Here is a 20,488-nt window from a genome sequence, read left to right as displayed (position 1 = left end):
AGAACAATGTTTTAACGTGAAATAAACCACGCTTCGCTCTTTAGTGTTCTTTGCGATTTATCGCGTAGCTATCTTGTATTCCTGTTTGGGGGCTTGTTGATATATTTTATGTCAAGCGACACGAAGGTAATTTTCTCTCTTCTATCTAAATTTTATTAGAATTCGACGGAAGTTGCCTCCTCTCCTCCGGAAACTCGTTTAAAGTAAACATGTACCTTTTGTACAGACTCCCATTGATCTCTGTTGTGTTTGGGTCCGTCTTGATTGATCGGTTGATTTTAATGCGTGGGACGAAACGTGGCTGTTAAAAACAGGTTGACATTCCAAGCACGTTTTTGTCATAGACAATGATATATGCTCTTAAATAGAACTTGACATCAACAATCTCTACGATTTATGTGCTTTCCCCCCAAATCCTATATCTCATCAGGCGCTGAGGGGGTATTAAAACAAGATTTAAGTATTTTCGACTCATGTATTATTAAAGTGGTTTATTTTATTGGTGAAAATGAAAAATATAATTACGTTAGATATTGACATTAGCAACTGGCAGGCAATTGCTAGGTTTTCGTTTATCACCATGTTGACCACTACAGAAACTGAAAATTGCATCCTTAAAGGGGAAGTGTACACGCAAAGATCACTTTCTTTCTTATTTTAAACAAAACGCATTTTAGGAATAAGTTAGTATCTGTGTTTGAAAATATACACTCATTATTTCACAGCAGGAAGCTCACAATAGTGTGAAAATGATATGCCGTTATGAGCCCTCGTTTTCCGCGCCAAACAGGCCTGAGTTATCTCCCTTAGATTATGACGTAATTGGTGCCAATTCAACTCGGTCCCAGTCTAGTCTCAACGCAAAGATATCAAGTACCAGTTTACGGAAAAACAACATGGCCTACGAGTCCGAATCATCGTCTGATTGCGAAGAATTATCATTAGACCAGCAAGAAATTGTGAAACAAAAATAACTAATTTTAGAATAATTTTTCTTTGCATTGTCATTTGAACAGAGAGGAACCGAACAGTATACCATGTTCAAATCAGTACGCTGCGCATCTGAGACGCTAGAATCAAACACCAGGGCCCACTTGCACAAAGCAATCTTAGCGCTAAGATGATCGTAACTCCCATACTTTAACATAGGCTTACAATAGTTGTAGCGCTAAGATCGCTTTGTACAAGTGGGCCCTGTACCTCCACCATTTGAAGCGGCTCTAATAAAGCATGATGACGTCATAATGTTTATCAATTGGCACCAATGACGTCATATTGCAAGGGGCATAAGCCATGGTGTTTTTATTATGGAAATAGAACACTTGGTAAATGTGAAAAATGTATATCGTTTTAGTGCAAAAATATGTTCATTAATTGTGATAGTTTTATATTTTTGTCTATGACACTACTAGGTTAACACTTTTAATGTGGAAAAAGTACAAGAAAAATAGGTTCATTTTCGTGTGAACTTGCCCTTTAAAGAGGTCTTTTCCGGCATTAAAAAGAAGTTACATCACACAGTTAACAAAGAGATCAAGTCCAGATAACCCAGTAACTGATAATTCATGCACTATTCATGAACCTACTGATGTGATCACACACTATAAGCTCAGTTGCACAAGTGAGTGAGTGAGTTGGGTTTAACGCCGCTTTTAACAGTATTCCAGTTATATCACAGCGTGTCAGCTTAATGTGGAAGGAAAGCCCGAAGTGATGCAGGTCTCAGACGTTTACCACTTGGGTGAAACCCACGAGCACGGGTATGGTGCTGACAAACCTAGAAACATAATCGGGGCGAACCGAGATTCGAACCAACAATCATAGGTTTCTGGCGTGCAAATCGCGGCGCCTTAGACAACTGGGCCACCCTTGCCCCCCTCAGTTGCACAAAGCGATCGTAGCGTTACGACTATCGTAAGTCATGTGACTAACGACAATCGTGGTGCAAAGGTCGCTTTATGCCCCATACTCCGTACACTGATGTTAAAACTAATGAAGGCCCCATAATAACAAACCTTTTAGAATGATCCAAAAGAAAGAAAGCAGATCTGATCCGAGACCAATGAAGATCAGGGTTAGAATGTCATCAACATCCCATGCTTGTCGTAAAAGGCGACTTCCGGGATCGGATGGTCATGCTCGTTGACTCGTTGATGCATATCATCGTATCCCAATTGCGTAGATCGATGCTCATGATGTCCATCACTGGCTTACCTGGCCCAGGAACGATTATGTACAGGCCACCGTCATATAGCTAGAATATTGCTGAGTGCGGCGTTAAACAACTAACGAACACTGATCCGCATACCATTTGATAAAATGTACACCTAGGATAAGGCAGTGTTTGACGCAATTTTTAAGGCTCACCTATTTTTCCCGACAGACATAGCTTCACGAACGATTTTTGTCAATGGTGTCTACCAAGTCGCTCGGCCTACTTCCTTTGGGAAAAAAATTCAGACCAAAATGTATGGTTAATCAACTTTTAGCACGACAATCCATTCAGGCAAACACTTTGCTATTTGACCTGAGGGTGTGGGTGAATGGCGGGCTAGTCAGCCAACGCGATAATCCAGCCCTAGCCTCGTTTTGAACCAACTTCAAACCAGCTGCGTGTCTTGTTCTTTGTCCGTCGTACAGGAACGGCCATTACGACGTAGACATCTGAGAACGCACAAAAGGTCAAGAATCAATCAATGACGATATTCTGGCTGTTTTACCATGCTCCTCATCAAGAAACATACGTCAATGTGTTAACTTTTGCCCCTGTTTGTCAAATTCCAATTGTTGAGCACATCTTGTTTTCGCTTATACGGAAGCAGCATTGTTATTCTCTTTGATGTTGTCTTTGACTTTGGTGGATTGGTGTCTCGAAATCAATTGAAATAGAATATCGTTTCTTGCATCTAAAAGAACTCGTGTCATTCCGGAACATGTCGCACTTTATGGTGATTGCGGGTTACGGAAAGGAGCGAGTGCTGACGAATGTAATTTCTTGATGTCGGGATCGGAGGCTGTGTTCTGGCTATTCGTTTCAGTCAGGTAAAGTCTCTCTCAGACAGTCTGATTTATAGAAGCAATTATGGTGTAACACTTGTTAAGAGTGTTCATTGTTGAAAGAATCGTTGAAACCTCTTTTTCTCAGTATATATAGTGCCATATAATAGTAGAATGTTGGAATATGTGTTTTAATGGAAGATAAGTTCAAGAAAACTGTTTATGTGTTGATAATATGTTCTGTGAATCACAGTACTGGAATAACAAAATGAACAAATATCAGTTTCAGATCTCTAATCTTTGGCCTGAAAGGGCAACGACAGCCAGGGATGGATTGGCCATTTGATTTTGTCACTGAACAGAAAACCCCAGATCTTAAAACAAAGATGTTACTGAAAGACGTTTTTATGTAGTAGTCTATCTCAATTTATTTAAGCCCCTCAAAATTAGCGATGCAAAAAAGAGTCCCTAGGGGTATAGATATATATTTATTCTTTGGTGACGTTATTTTACCCAGAGACCACTTGCAGATCGGAGACCCAATACAGATCGATATGTGGCGCCTCTTATATACTTGACATAAAGCAACGGGACTGGTGGCACCAACAGAGGGCTATTTCGGTTAGATAACAACGTCATTCGGCTAACTATCCAAGATGAAGTTTTGCGGCTGCTGAGAGCCAGTCAAGCTTGAGAGTTATTGAGAGGTAGTTCCGTTTAGAGCACCTTTATATCAATTTACTTGCTCCGAGATGTGAGCAAGTTATGTTTTGCCCCCTTCAGTGATTACACAGATTATGTAACTGATCAGGAACTGAAATTTCCTTTTTTAACTTTCGTTGTGGAATATTTAATTCCGCTGCCATACCAGTTATTGATCAAGTTCGAAATACAATTTGCGTGCAGAAAGTACATGTCCATTCGTAATCTTCCAAAAACATTATTTGTATTTTGCAAAATGTGTGAGGAATTTGTGAGACGAAATCCCTTTTCCCTCTTTATTATTGTAGCATGTGTTTGCCCATGGGGATTCCGGCTTAGATTAGTCCCCAGCAACGTATGCTTGTCTTAGGAGGCGACCAAATGGATCTGGTGATCAGGCTCTGTGATTTGGTTGATAGGTTGAATTGTTGCTCACATTGTCAATCAGTTGATTGTCTGGTCCATACTTAATTATGAACAGACCGCCGCCATATTACTGGAATATTGCTGAGTGCGGCTTTAAACACCAAGGAACGAAGACCGGTTTTAACTCTCATCATGGACGCCGCCCGTCTTGACGCTAGAATAATATATCTTAAAGGTACAAAACAAAGCTATATTTCACGTCCAACAAGGTATAAAAAGGTTCCCATCTGTCAACGGTTAACTATGAATGAAGAAAATTTGTTGGGTTTGTTTGCAATCCTGTGGCTAAAATATTATAAATCGCATTGAAGATTTAAACCTTTTCAATTTTTTTAATTAGGTGGAAGTGGTTGACCAGGGTAAATATTGTTAACTACAGTGGCCACACATTTTAGGCAACACTCTTGCTCACAGGAAGGCTTTTTAAAGAAATTTGAATTTTTAAAGGATCATACAGATCATACAGGCCATATATATCTCACTATGCGGCAATAAGCGGTACACAAGCCGACTGACGACCAGCCATCACTAGGGTTACCATTTGTCAAATTTAGCCGGTCAAACTCGACCCATATCACAACCACGTCCTTTGAAGAGGTAGGCCTATTACTTGTGCGACCAGATAGCGAAATAGATAGGACAATTTCACAGCTGAAGAACCGTTATCATTAAATCAAACACCATGCATTGTATTACACCCGCGGGGACCGTAGTCGTTTTATCTTATTGATTGTGATATGCTGCAGTTGGAAGTAGATCCGTCCCAAGTTGATGGCCGAGCAGAATGAATGGCAGAATGACGTTGAACCGGAAATTATGCCCGTGATAAAAATTTCCGCCTCGATAGGTTCGCAGATAAACATTGTATTGTGAATCCCACCGATGGTTGGGTTTGTGTAATACCCTCAAGACATGTTCGACATTTTTGGGACAATCTGCATCAGGAAGCTGGATCGCTGAATGATCTCCGATGCTGTTACACGCTGTGAAAGAGTTGTGTCCCTTTCCTGTGTCACGATCCGCGGATCACTGTTTCGAATCCCAGAGTCTGCCCGATAATGAGCCTTGGTTTCATACGCAGGATACACTCATCTTTTCGCGAACACCTGGAGTCATCACTATTATTCATCAACACGTGTTTATGATATAGTCGGAATCGTACAAAGGAATCTGCCTGCAGCACAGATTTCTCATGATCATGGAAAGGTTTAGTCGTTTGTATTTATCAGTCTGATTATCGCCTACGAACTTTATCATACTTAATCCGCTTTCACTTGACGGTGGCAGGTCCAGATATTCTGAAATACAACTCGTTTAAAGTAGCCCCCCTCCCTAACTTCGTATACAGAGTTGTGTCCCTTAAATACCAGGACGTGATATGTAATATTGATCTCTTGTCTTTGGCCTGAAAGGCTTTGCGCCACACTAATGTTAATGGTTGTCATAAAAGTGAACTTCTACGTATGTGTGGTTGTTTGTTGTTTAACGCCGCACTCAACAAGATTCCAGCCATATGACGGCGGCCCGTAAAGAATCGAGACTTGACCCAGTGATCGATATTGTGAGCAGCGATCCACGCCGCCAGTGTACGATGACAGGTTATCAACAAAGTCAGCGAATCTTACCACCCGATCCACTTGGTCGCCTCTTACGACCAGAGTAGGTTGTTGAGGACCTAATCTAACTCGGAATTCTCTCGGGGCGAATCTCCACGACCTGCGTGGTCGAGCTCATTTATGTCGGAAGGACCCGTATCTTCAATGTGGTCATATATCGGCACCCCGGTTGTCTCGAACATCTAACAACTCGAAATAAATTCAAATTGTCCGCGAGTCTTCGACTCAAGATGGTTAAAATTAGTCAAAGGAGTACAACTCGGTTTGCCAATTACGTGTCGTTGAAGTTTCTGCAGGAATAATTTTCAATACAAAATGAACGTAGTGAAAACATTGGCCGTATTTTTTCACTCGCATGTTTTGAGTGAGTGGTGGACTTTCGATTTAGAACTTCGTGTAAGTCAGAGATACCTCATCATTCTGAGGCAGATCGCGATGTGCTTTTAGCGTCCCATTAGGACCTTCTGTGGCACCGGTAAAACCAGCATTTGTCTTTCTTATGGGCTTGTACATTGTGTTCGTGTATTGCTGAGTACTCTTCATTAGAGCCACTGCAGAAATATTAGTCATTGCGCATTAGTTTACGCTCCGAACCATCACTGTCCCCGTCTTTTTATATCGACGTGCCTTAAGGGCCGTCCTCGACAACTTTGAGTCGTAACTAACATGCCAATTACTGACTTTGCAGTGATCAATATTTTGGCAGATTTGCTTACGGTGCCTCCAGAGTCGTAACTTGGACATCAATAACGATAGTGGAGGCCGCTTTTTATGTTCTTCGCTTTACAGTAACTTTTTAGTGAAAAAGGTCAGCAGATTGGTACAATATAAAAAAATGTTTTTATTTTACAAATTTGAAACTTTTACATCTTATATGTAAAGGCGTTTATTTTTTTTAACTTTTTCGAATAGAAACTATCCGTTATATATAAAGACTTTGTTCGTGATGTTTTCGACAGCGTACTGGTAGGGTATCAATGCGTTTTTAAAGGTAAAAACTTGTTATGTTTTTTATTCTACCTTGAAAGTAAGTAATATTCTGGGTTTTGCTTAAATATGATAACCTGACAGAGAGTCTAATGTTTATATCGCCCGTTTTTCAAGATGACTTCATGTGACAAGTTCGTGACATGAAAAAGCGAGTTTAGATGGATCAAAGAAAAGGTAAAGTGAGGTTGAAATGGGGTTCAATGCCGCGTTCAGATATTATAGCACATATAGCGACGTGCATGCACGTGTATGTGGCTGCTTGTACCAGTCCCGACTAACACCGGTTTTATAGTGCTAGCTCAGTGAGATTCCATGTCGCAGTTTAACATGAATACCACACACAGACACAATATACTGACTTCTTTAGCCCCTAAATGCGTAGCACCAGGCAGGGTCATAACAAGTACTATCTGTTAACGTGTTTTTTTATATGACGCGGCCGGGGATCGACCCAACAACCATCCGCTTTACGGACAGGCGCTGTGTCCACTAAACCACGTCGGTCTGTTCAAAGAAAAAGCCGTATTAACCAGAATTAGGTTGCAACACTGATTATAATTGTTCTGAGTTGGGCGCAGAAGAAAATTGAGTTCATCCACCTTCAGGATTTATCATACTGGTTTTTAGTTTGTACTAAGCATTGTGTATCTAGTTCACACTTCCGCGTCGCGATATCTTTACGACATGGACGCGACCTGGTTAGTGTTACATTTCACAAGTTGTGATTGCAAGCGAATAGCGGCAGAATTGCTGATGCGGCGTTAAACAATATTCACTCACTCATGTGAAGCACCACATACAACGATTGCGAGAGTGACGCGATATGTTCGAGTTCCTGACGCGATCTGGCGAAGTTATTTTGACAATTTGTGAACAAATGCACGCTTAACGGTCGCGGTCGTGGGGCGATGTATTCACGACCTGTCCAGTTTGTTTTAACCTGACATAAGAATATCTCAGAGATCAGACTTAAGTGTTGTGCTGATGATAACGATTGCAAGTTTCTTTTGGGCACCAATATGATACTTTACTGTTGAGTTTTTAAACCCTAACTAAGGCACTCTTTCCCTACTTAATGTCTAAGTATGTATAACATAGTTTCAATGTAATTGTGGAACAATAACGTCTTGGTGCTATTTTCCATTCATATGTGGCACGTCAAAGGCGTAAATGTTGATGTTTACACCAAAAAAAGACCACACGCACCAGCAGTTACCTCCCTTTCATCAATGCATTTATGTTGAAATGAGTGCAGACCAAGCAGGTACCCGTTAACACTACTTGTGGATGTTTACAAACGCGTAATTCATGTGATGATTTATTTAATATCTGAAATGGTCCACCTTGTGTTCTAACTGATTTGCAAGTTAGCATCTGTTTAAACGAAATAATGGCGATCCAGGTAACTTTAGACCATCGTCAAAACATCTTTTTCGGATTTTTTCCCCAGACCTTTTTAAAAAAAATTATTTGCAGATAAATAGCCACTATACGCGTGTAGCCCCTACATCCCCACGTGACCAGGGGTGGTATATTTAAAACATACTGAGAGGTGTTCTTTCCTTAGCGGTACTCCCAATTTAGATCTTTTTCGCGGTTATCTCTCTTCTTCCAGCTAATTAACTTGCGGCTATCGTACAATGGGCTCGGATTTTAGTATGTATCTGTTATAGTTACGGAAACGAGTTTTGCCGCTTTATATTAACGTTCAATATCTGCATTGTGTGACAAACAACATTGTCGACCATCATTAACTGTTCCGTACCCTGATGAGGTGAACTTTCCGGCTTTTACTGGGTGGAACTCATAGCAATATCGGGTTAGAATAGGTTCCGAGTCGCCTTTTGTATCAAAGAGACGACTAAATTGATGGGGTAGTCAGGCTCGGTAACTTGGTTTATTGAATTCCTCAACGATATGTTGCAACTGTGATCTGCTGACACTTGAAGCTTGACTGTAGCATCCATATGTCGTATTACTTGTGTTATGACTGTAGTCTCCACATGTACTGTTACTTGTGTTTTGCATATTTGACTGGGTTTGTGTTACCTAAACGAGTATACAAGCAGTGGCCAATAAGCGATACGGTCACGTGATAGGTCCGGTCACGTGATAAGTTGCAAATTTGCATGTGGCAGTGGTGTTAGGCGAAGTCATCGCTGCGCCGAAGTGTGAAGCTTAAAGGGGAAGTGTACACACAAAAATCACTTTCTATCTTTTTCTAAACAAAACGCAATTTTAGAATTAGTTAGTATCTGTGTTTGAAAATATACACTCAATTTTTTCACAGTGAAAGTAGGAAGCTCACAATAGTGTGAAAATGATATGCCGTCATGAGGCCTTCGTTTTTCGAGCTAAACAGGCCTGAGTTATCCCCATTAGATTATGACGTAATTGGTGCCAATTCAACTGGGTCCCTGTCTATTCTCAACGCAAAAGATATCAAGTACCAGTTTGTGGTAAATAGAGAATCTCACCCGAGTGTCTTTTGATATCAAATATATCAACACGAGTTGATAAAAGTGGAAAAATTCCGAGGCTTGCCGAGGATTTTTGCCATTTTTATCAACGAGTGTTGATATATTTGATATCAAAAGACACGAGGGTGAGATTTTATTTATCATCCAACATCATTCTTCCAACTTTTTCAATTTGTAGACAGTAATTAGCAGTGTCTTCAGTGTAAAAAGTACTGCTAACAGCTTCAGTAGCAGACCATTAGTGATGTCATTTGATTGTGATGTCATGGTAACCAGTGACGTCACAATGGTCTGCAAAGCATTGTGATGTAATTTCACTGCAGCGATATCTACAGTGTAGATATCGCTTGATCTAATCCAAGCGATATCTCCTGTGGGAGCTAGTTTTGGATGATAAAACAACATGGCCTGCGACACACTCCGGCGCAGTGGTGACTCAGCATAACACTATGCTGGCTGGCATCTGAGACGCTAGAATCACACACCTGTACCTACACCACGTGAAGCGGCTCTAACAAAGCATGATGACGTCATAATGTTTATCAATTGGCACCAATGACGTCATATTGTAAGGGGCATAAGCCATGGTGTTTTTGTTATGGAAATAGAACACTTGGTAAATTTGAAAAATATAAATCATTTTAATGCAAAAAATATGTCCATTATTAGTGATTTTTTTATATTTTTGTCTATGACACTTCTAGGTTAACACTTTTAATGTGGAAAAAGTACAAGAAAAATAGGTTCATTTCCGTGTGAACTTGCCCTTTAATGCTGACCCCGACGGCGTCGGACGTTGTTCGTACTATCAACCATTGGTTTGCTTGGTGCAGATCTGATCATATACAGGCCGCTGGGATAATGCAAGGATATTGCTGACTGTGGTGTTAAATAAAAAAATACTTTTTGGAAAAACAGGCTTTTTGCTAAGATATATTACTTGTTTTTTGCAGGAAGTAGCGAATCGTTGGAGTTAATGCAGATGATTAACGCCGTCATTGACGAGGCTGTAAAAAGCGTCACATCGCGGTCAGATGTAGACGGAACGGTATGTCATACTTTTTATAGGATAGATTGAAATATATCAGAGAATATTATCTAATCCTTGGTATTTGACTTTCGGATAAAAACATATTACTTTATATGTCTGTATAGTCTACATAAAGTCGTAATACTTAATATATGTATGTGAATTCATCGATCTAATCTGTTGAAAGAGTGAGTGAGTTTAATGTATCAGTGCTCTAAACAGTATTTCAAATAGATCAATGTTTGTAAGCATAACAATCTCATTAAAATCAGATCTTAGTTTTCGCTACCGCTAAACAAAGATCTTAAGACATCCCATTACGGGTCACGTCAGAACGACCTTTCGCGAATTTTGACCGACCTATGAAATGACTGACAAGAAATCGACATTAGCCAATCAGAAGGCAGCTTTCTCGAGCTTTACGACACTAGTTTCAAACTGGCGCCTACGCTTCGAAACATATTTTGACGTATTCTCGATTAAAATTTTTTAAAACTGATAAGAAGAACATTTTTGGATGGCTTATAGATGGCCTAGATTGTATGGATATAATCATAAAACCCGTAACTGTCGTTCGGAATACCCCGTGTTAAATATTGCGTGATTAGAAAACACATTCCGACTGTCACATTGGTAAGCGACGCTCTGATTGGTTGGATAAAAGGTCGTTCTGACGTGACCCTTAATGGGATGTCCTCGGATCTTTGTTCAGCGATAGCGAGAACTAAGATCAGATTCATGAGATTGTAAGCATAAAGGAACCCAGCGAACGATGCCCAAAGACTGGAAGACCTAAAGTAACACGTGACCTGAACACAGGAACTACTTCAGTTCAAGGTAAAGGCTTGTGATGAAGTTGATGATTATAATTATTATTACTATTATTAAGACATCATTTACATTGATTCTGTCATCTCAATAGTCGGAAGGTGACGAGGAGGATTTGGGAATGCAAAGGTTTGCTTCCGACCTGGTTGCATCCGTCGTCAGCAAAGTAAAAAACGTGAGTACCATTCTTTAAAGAAAACCCAACCAAATTTTGGATCAATGTCGTTTTAACATTTTGCGTGAACGATTGCTTTCAGTGAGATCCCAATGTACGGTACGAAAGGTCCGGTTTTAGTGTTCTTGTGGTATCAAGTTTGCCCTGATTCTACCGTTTGCTCATGCGCGACTGATGTATGGTCGTCACCAACATAATGAGGCCGATTTCAGTCGGCTTATAATAGTCAAGCTATATGAGTTTTATAGTAGTGGTTTATTAACTGAGGACTCCGAACAAAAGAAACTATATCTCAGTTGATTTTATGATATGTTTGATTTTCAATTGAAATATCTTTAGTTGTCGATAATATATCCAAAACATGAACTGTACTAGCGCTTTGGAACTCAAAGAATACAGCTGTACGGTTTTATTTTTAAAAATATAATTTGATTTCAACCTTTGAAAAATTGAAAAAAAATACCGATGGGTGTCTTAGACTTTTTATCTTTGAAATTAAATCAACAAATCAGGACAGTTATGACGGTCAATGTTTACACATTCTTTACCTGTTATTCAATGGTCGATATTATATCGTCTTTATAAGTATGACATTTATTTGAATAATATAGAGGTAGATTTAAACTCTGATGGAAATAGATGGAGATTATTATTTTTTATTATTAAACATGCCTCTCTACTGAAACCGATCACATTTATGACCTTTGAGTAATGTTCCTTTGACAAGGTCGGATGCACTGGTTGCATTTTGTGACGAGGATGCAAGTAACACTATGTGTTCCTTCGTCACCGCTCGCCCCCTTTCGTACTGAAATGGAACGAATGACCACGAATGACCATTTCCAATATAATATCGTTCTTATCAATTCTTTTTACCCAGGCAATGATTCTAAACATACACGTGACATTTATCAATTGCGAAATTCCCAGATTTTGTTTTTTTCTCTGCAAATCTATCTTAGAATTTTACGATTTCCATTGATGTCTTATTTTACCAACAAAACTGTTACCATAGTTCCCTATTAAATCCCCGCCTTTAATCAACTTAAGTTTCCTTGTAGACCCGGCTCATATTCAATCCTATTTAAATAGTGATTTGAGGCCACAGGCCATGTGTAGAAAAGAGTTCCTGGCTAAACCGGATGACACAGATACTTACACTGATCTAACGGCATTACAGGGGTGGAAAAAAATATAGCTTAATTTAGTGTAATTTCTATATTCTATTCTATTTCTATTCTATTTGGAGTAAACGGAAGCACATTGAACTCCTGAATATTTGGGTAACGACAATATTTGATATGGATATATGTACGACGTATTTGTCCCTTAGCAGGGCACACCTGCAAGAAATGAATTTGTACAAAAGACACAAGACCTACATTCGCTTCATAATCTCGTTGCGTGGAATGTTAACTCTTCTTCCAGGTGAGGTGAGGTGAGGTGAGGTGAGGTGAGGTGAGGTTCAACGTCGCGTTCAAGATTATTGCACTTACGTATATAGCAACGTGCATGCAGGTGTGTGTGTGTGTGTGTGTGTGTGTGTGTGTGTGTGTGCTTGTACTTGTACTTGTGCTGGTCCGGACTGATGTCGATTTTATAGCTCCAGCCCACTGAGATACCATGCCGCTGTTTAACATGAATACACAGTATACTGACTCCGAGCCGACCTGTCCTTGTTTAAGCCCCTTATTGCCGAGCGCCAGACAGGGTAACAACAAGACTCTTTTTACGTCTTTTGGTATGACGCGGCCGGGGATCGAACCCCGGACCTTCCGCTCTCCGGGCGGACGCTCCTTGTATTTGCCCTGTAATGCCGACCGCCAGGCAGGATAATAAAAAGCACCATCTTTTAACGTCCATGGTATGACGCCGACGGGAGTCCAACCCACGACCTTCCGAACTCCTGGCAGATGCTCTACCACTAGACCACGGAGGCGGTCAACTCTCCTTTTAGTCTCAATATCAAACTTGTTTGAACTACATCTAAACTTGTCATGTATGAACATTACCAAGATTTACAAAAGTTATGTATTCGTCACAACAATTGTTGACGTACGAGGTTCGATTCCCCACATGGATACAATGTGTGAACCCCATTTCTGGTGTCCTCCGCCGTGATATTGCTGGAATGTTGCCAAAAGCGGCGTAAAACCATACTCTCTCACTCACTTTAACACAGATTTACAGACCCAGTCGTCTAGACGTCTTGTGCACGCCAGAAACCTATGATTGTGGGTTCGAATCCCGGTTCGCCCCGATTATGTTTCTAGGTTTGTCAGCACCATACCCGTGCTCGTGGGTTTCACCGAAGTGGTAAACGTCTAAGACCTGCATCACTTCGGGCTTTAAGCTGACATGCCGCTATATAACTGTAATACTGTTAAAATCGGCGTTAAACCCAACTCACTCACTTAGCGTTAACGCCGCTTTGTGCAAGTGGGTCAGCGCCCATATTTATTATTCATCAGTGATTGGATGGTCCGGACAAATTAACTTAAAGGACAAGTTTACACAAAAAGGAACTACAGTCGAACCTCGTTGTGTGGAACTCGTTGGAACTAGTTTGTTATGACAGATGTGTATACAGTATAAGGCTTAAAACTATGATGTAAGGTATGCTGTGAATTAGGATCCAAAGGATAATGGCATGTTTTGCGCAGATATTTTAAACGCAGTCTGCCTTATGTATTTGCGTCAACCGCAGGGAGGTAGCTGAGTTGTAAGTTGAAGTGAGATGAAAGGCGTTTAACGTCGCGTTTAAGATTATTACTCTAAAAGAGCAACGTGCATGCACGTGTGTATGTGTCTACTTGTTCTATTCCGGGCTAATGCCAATTTTATAGTACTAGCCCACTGAGATACCATACTGCAGTTACATGATGCCCCACACAGACACAGTATACTGACTCCTTGTATTTGCCCTTTAATGCCGACCGCCAGGCAGGATAATAAAAAAGCACCGTCTTTTAACGTCCAAGGTATGACGCCAACCGGGGTCCAACCCTCGACCTTCCGCTCTCCTGGCAGATGCTCTATCCACTAGACCACTGAGGCGGTCTAGTCAATTATGTGTGGCGAGAGTTGAAAGTTTGGCGATTGTGGGTGTATGAACGTTGTTTTATATTTTGAACTATTCGAGTCATCAGGGAAACAATCCCATGGCACCCGTCACAAACACATGCAAAGGCAAGTCAGTTCGTTCACCTGGCAACGAACAACCGGGAACATATGATTCAAGTCAAAATTGTTTCGAACATCATTCATGTCATTGGTGTGTCAGTTTGAAAATGTCCTCCACTTGTCAATCACAGAACTTTTAGAAAGGTTTATTGAGACCTTGATCAAACAAACATTCTGAGCAAGAATCTACTTTAAGTAAGTACTTATGGCCACTCTTTCGCTATTTGATAAAGTACGCAAGCTATTGCGACATTCAAGCCATTAATGTTGCCATAATGTCGATGGTGTTGTATGCCTTGAGGAAGTTGTGATAAATGACAGCGTTCACTGCCGTTTCGTATTGAATTCCATATAGTTAGATAGATTGATGTCTTCTTATTGCGAAAGTCGATCATGTAAGCTTGTATAAGAGATTCGACAATCATTATTTCGACCTTGATAAGTAGCCTGTAGTTATAGAAGTGTTCGCAGTGGATATACCTTGTGTAACGTAGACTTGACGTGGACTCCATTATACTATCATAACATGTAAATATATAACGTCCACGCCAGAGAGTCACCTTACTCGATCATCCAAAAACAGAATGCGATGAAAGTGATGTGAATTGATCATTTAAATAATGTCTCAAATTACCCCAAATTGCTCAAATAAGTACAACTTAATGCATCCATGCATCCCTGTAAATGAAATAAATAAATAAATAAATAAATAAATAAATAAATAGTATCCCCCCCTCAATTCCCAAACAATTGAAATATAGCTTATGAAGGTGACAAAATAGAGATACTATTTCCAAAGGTTTAATGCATTCAAAACACACCACACAGAAGAGTTAAAATATCTCTATTTTATTTTTAAAAACCCCATGATATTTAAAACAGACTATTTCCAGTGTAGATTTAAAGCCGCTTTTAGATATATTCCAGTGTCATCCCGCTGCTGTGGACGGTTGACACATTGTACCCATATGGGACTACGAACGCGGCCTTTGACGCGAGGACATACGTGTTTTGACGATGCTGATATTACAGAGCTACGGTGGCCCATAAGGGACATGGAGTCTGTTTTTCAATATTTTGATGTTTAACTTACTTTTATCGTAACTTTTTGCAAATTACCACAATTTGCCATACAAATATGTGATAAATCATGTATAAAAACATCCGAAAACATGGAAAATGTACTTTTAAGTAGCTATTGAGTCGCTGAAATGTGAAGTGAAAATGTCAAAAACTAAAATGGAAATGTCAAAAACAAAACGAAAAGGTCAAAAACTAAAATGAAAATGTCAAAAACACAAAACGAAAATGTCAAAAACTAAAATGAATACACAGAAAACTATTTCCACCGCGGTGTAAATATTATCACCGTGGTGTAAATATTATCACCGCGGTAGAAATAGTTTTCTGTATTTTCATTTTAGTTTTTGACATTTTCGTTTCGTTTTTCAGCGATTCAATATCTTCTTTACACATGATTTATCACATATTTGTAAGACAAATCGTGTTAATTTGCAAAAGGTTACGATAAATGTAAGTGAAATATCAATATATGGAAAAACAGACTCCATGTCTCTTATGGGCCACCGTACAGAGCAGACAATCTTCCGCAGAATTCAAGACTATAGAGTGTTTTTATGTGCGTGATGTAGTTTCAGTTTTATCGGCTTCAAAATGAGGGTTGAAGAGCAAGGTCACTTTTGATCCTGTGACATCCAGGGAGGGTTAACTACCACGATAACAGCTGCTCTATTTAGCGGTTTGCAATTCGGTGTAAACATAATTGATTTCTCAATAATAAGGACTTTAATATCGGGAACGGAATTTAATGATGAGAATAAAATGTCGTTTATTATGTTTCGAAGAATTCTTTCTTTGTAAGCTGCATCCATTTTCCTGCCGTATATCGTAACCAACTTGCACAAAGCAACATCGTGTATTTTATAGCGATATAATGGTCCCCGCCGTCCGATTACTTTCTGGAAGGGCGCCTTTAACCCGTTTTTTACGCAAAGCAAAATATATCTTGGATAACATTTCGCACTTTCTTTTTTAAGCAGCATGAGAACTGTTTTTGTATGAGACAGGAAATTCAACACTCCTGCAGAAATATAAAGACATCTTGTGTCGCGTGACCTCATTTCACGTAAAGGATATTTTTTCACAAAAAAATGCGTCAAAACATCAACATGGATCCGGGGGTTAAAATAGTATTAAGCTGTACTGTAAATATGTTATTTAATTATATACAGTATAAACAATAAAAAATTAAATACGACAAACGTTCATATGTAATTATCTGATTATATAATAACACGTTCGTTAAGTAATCGGCTGTCGACCTCACACTTCAAATATTGAAACGTCTTTATACAATACGCTTATTTACACACTATCATATTACAACATCATGACCAACGACCCAAGGGCGGACCTTGTTGTTATCAAACCCATTACGATCACAGGAAACTGTGATTTGTGACTTTCCCTCAGGGTTTATGACCGCACGTCAATATCGCTGGGAGAGAGTAATTGTACATTTCATGTCAATCTCAGCTACATGTCACTTTGACCGTCCGCTTTGGCCGAGTTGAAAGGATGCGCATGTGTACATTGCAGGTAATCTGGTTATTTGGTATTTTTATTATAATTTGTTAAGTTGGTGCATCTGGTGATTTGAAATGTTGTTTTGATGAGATTGAGGTTTCCCTAAAATTGATTAATTCTTGATGAGCTTTTAAAGTAGTAAATATCGCTTCCGAAAAATAGCCGTTTTATTACGCGTTTCAAATTGTTACGATTATTATTTGAATCACGTTTATTTCTCGGCATGTTAACTTGGTGAATAGTTCGCCAAATGAAATAATTTAAACTAGCCTACCGGATAGGCGGTTTGCTCGTCAGTTGATCTTCGCTTTGGGTTTATAGATTCTTCGCGCTGCCCCCAAACAGCGATAATCTTGTTAAGGAATCAGTTTGGAGTGAATACTACTGTTTCCTGAACATAAAACAACATTTTAAAAAAGAAAATTCAAACGGGTTCGAATCCCGGTTAGGCCCGATTGTTTCTTGGTTTGTCAGCACCATACCCGTGTTCTTGCGTTTCACCAAAGTGGTAAACCTTGGAGTCCTGCATCAGTCCGGGCTTCCCTCCCACATTTAGCTGACACGCCTTAAAATAACCGCAATATTGTTCAAAGCGGAGTTAAAACCCAACTCACTCGCACAATTAGTTGATTACGTTTTTTGTAAAAAATTTAAAGTTAACTTGTTTTCGTTTGCATCAAGGAATCGAGAATTTTTTTTATCTTTGATTAAAAAATACAAGCGCTAAAAGAGTCCAGTGACTTGACAATTATGAACTTGAGTCAAGAGATAGTCACGGAAATTCAAGTATGATAGGGCGATTTAAATATGGTGAAAATTCGACGTTAGAATAAAACATAATATCATTGATATTTACAGAACATAATGTTATGCTGCAACTATATGTGTCGTTACGATTCACAATTGACGTTTCAAATATAGGGTTTTGTGGTTATAACTTTCATTATATTTCGCAATTTCATAGTTCGATTACTGGTTGGATCTCGAAGTCACTAACTAGCATTGTACACTTGGTTGATACATGTCATCGATCCCAATTGCGTGGATCGATGCTCATGATGTCAATCACTGGATTGTCTGGTCCAGACTCGATTATTTTACAGACCGCCGTCATATAGCTGGAATATTGCCGAGTGCGGCGTTAAACAACAAACAAAACAAAACAAACATGTATTGTCACCGAGGTGGCGACAGCAGCGGCGGAGATGCGAGAGAATGAGATGGGGAGCGGGTGTGGTTAGGATCTGCTATACATAGTTGGTGGATAAAAATATATAAACAAATTGACAATAACAGAAGCCACAATTATGGTTATTTCATTAAATATCGTTGAGGTCAATATTCGATATTCGACCCCTTTGGATGCTTATTGAACTCCAGAAGTTGAAACACTAGAGTGATTTGTGCGATTTATATTATGTTGTTGCCACTAGAAATTCGATAGATGGATGTCGCACAAGTTTTGGAAAAATTCCGACATACATAGAGTGTACTTTTCAGCAACGTTACTTGATAAAAAATAAAAAGCCATTTTAAAAGAAAGTCCTGTTGCATTGTGTAATGATTGACATCGGTATATAGGAACACTTTTCTCAGTCGCACTATCGCCCCTTGAACGTCCCTTATTACGTTTTGGCATTTGACTAGGAACGACCGACATTGAATCGCCTTTCTCTTTTGACTGTGGAAACATGTTCATTCGTATATTACACAACAACCATCCCAATGCTCAATTTTTTTTCAGGACATCTACCCTGCGTACCTCCGTATGTTGGAGTCGGGTGAACAAGCCTCCCTTTCTATGATGGACTCTAATGATGGTTAGTACAGAGGCAAAATTTCCCTCGCTATAGTGCCACCTACAATAATGCTCAGGGGCTCAGGGGACACAGGGGGGCACCGTCATGCAAGGCGCCGCAATTCGATGTGCAGAGTTGCGTCCCCTAGGCGTGCCAGAAATTGTTGGTTCGAATCTCAGTTCGCCCTGATAATGTTTCTAGGTTTGTCAGCACCATACCATTGTTCTTGGGTTTCACCAAAGCGAAGACTTGAATCACTCCGGCCTTCCTCTATCAAGCTGATAACGCTATGATATGACTGAAATACTGTCGGCATGACGGTAAACCAACCCACTCAATGATGATGCCCAAATCGACAAAACCTTTACTATTGTCTCTTAATCAATCTAGACTAATATATTTATACGTTATAACAACGTGTACAAGATGTACAACGCTGCTAAGACTAAGTATGAAGCTCCAACTTATTCATTGTTTGTAATTTGATGCATCGTAAAATTGAAACTGCATCTCTTTAAAGTTGTATTCTTGATGACGATACGTAGACGCAAATGCTTCTTCTAGAACGTAAGTACATTTCGCTACTCTCGTCAATTCTGATATATATATATATATATATATATATATATATATATATATATATATATATATATATATATCCCATAGCGAAAGGACTACGAGAAAAGAGACATTACAGTATCAGAATCGGTCTGACTGACGAGAGTACGGAAATGTACTAATATATATATATATATATATATATATATATATATATATATATATATATATATATATATATATACTACTCAACAGACGTTAAAGAACACCCGATTTCTTCATATGACTATAGTTAATCAGTGATGATCGGGTATTGTTTGACTTTCTTGTGTAGTATATATATATCGAGTTGTGCAATATGAATTATGTGGAAACCATAACACTACTTTGACTTAATCAATATATCGAGATAGTGGCTCGTTCGTCACTTAACAAGGACTGGTATTGATTCCAAAGTCAGTTTATCCAGCGCGGTCCACCGCAAAGGTCAGAAGTTCCAATGGGCTTACAGTAATCTCAGCCCAACGCCAACCTCTTTTGAGATTTTCGAAACAGATTTCTTTGCCAGGTATCTGGTGTGTCGAACAATAATTGACACACTTATTTGTTCCTGCAGACTTGTATGATGACTACATGTACGACCTGGAGCGCCCTGACACTGGTACGGATGAAGAACTGTCCTTCATCGCGCAGAATTCTGAAGATAGCTCCATCGGAGGTAAGGATTGGGTTATATAGAGGATCGACGAATTAACAATAATGTTTGTTTTCTTTGTTGTTTAATGCCGCTCTCAGCAATATTCATCAGATAGATACATGGCAGTGGCATGTATGTAATCAAGCCAGGAACAGATAACCCAGTGATTGATATTATGAGCAACGATGAAATGCACTCAACCAAATCACAGCTTGCGTCAAGCATAGGTTGATGGTGGCCAATTCTAACCGGACATCAACAGTGGCTTAATCTGCATTATGTTTTTTTCGCGCTACGCCTCATACATTATATAATAAATAAATTATATAATATGTAAAAACAAACGCCAACGAAAGGTAAAAAGATGGCTATAGATTACTGGTTGTAACGGCCACCATCA

The 20,488-nt window shown here is 39.4% G+C and overlaps 1 protein-coding gene across 1 annotated transcript in view; it reads left to right on the top strand.

Annotated features, from left to right (window-relative positions):
* LOC124135493 overlaps positions 1–20,488 on the top strand; it is a 79,680-nt gene that overhangs the window by 46,509 nt on the left and 12,683 nt on the right. The window contains exons 9-12 of the mRNA XM_046500888.2: positions 10,165–10,259; positions 11,164–11,244; positions 18,779–18,854; positions 20,008–20,109. Of these exons, the coding sequence (XP_046356844.2) occupies positions 10,165–10,259; positions 11,164–11,244; positions 18,779–18,854; positions 20,008–20,109 (354 nt within the window). The remainder of the gene's footprint in view (positions 1–10,164; positions 10,260–11,163; positions 11,245–18,778; positions 18,855–20,007; positions 20,110–20,488) is intronic.

The sequence above is a fragment of the Haliotis rufescens genome, unplaced genomic scaffold (assembly GCF_023055435.1).
Source record: "Haliotis rufescens isolate VD_foot unplaced genomic scaffold, xgHalRufe1.0.p SCAF_6, whole genome shotgun sequence".
Taxonomy (NCBI): Eukaryota; Metazoa; Mollusca; class Gastropoda; order Lepetellida; family Haliotidae; genus Haliotis; species Haliotis rufescens.
This window is presented reverse-complemented; position numbering and strand designations above follow the sequence as displayed.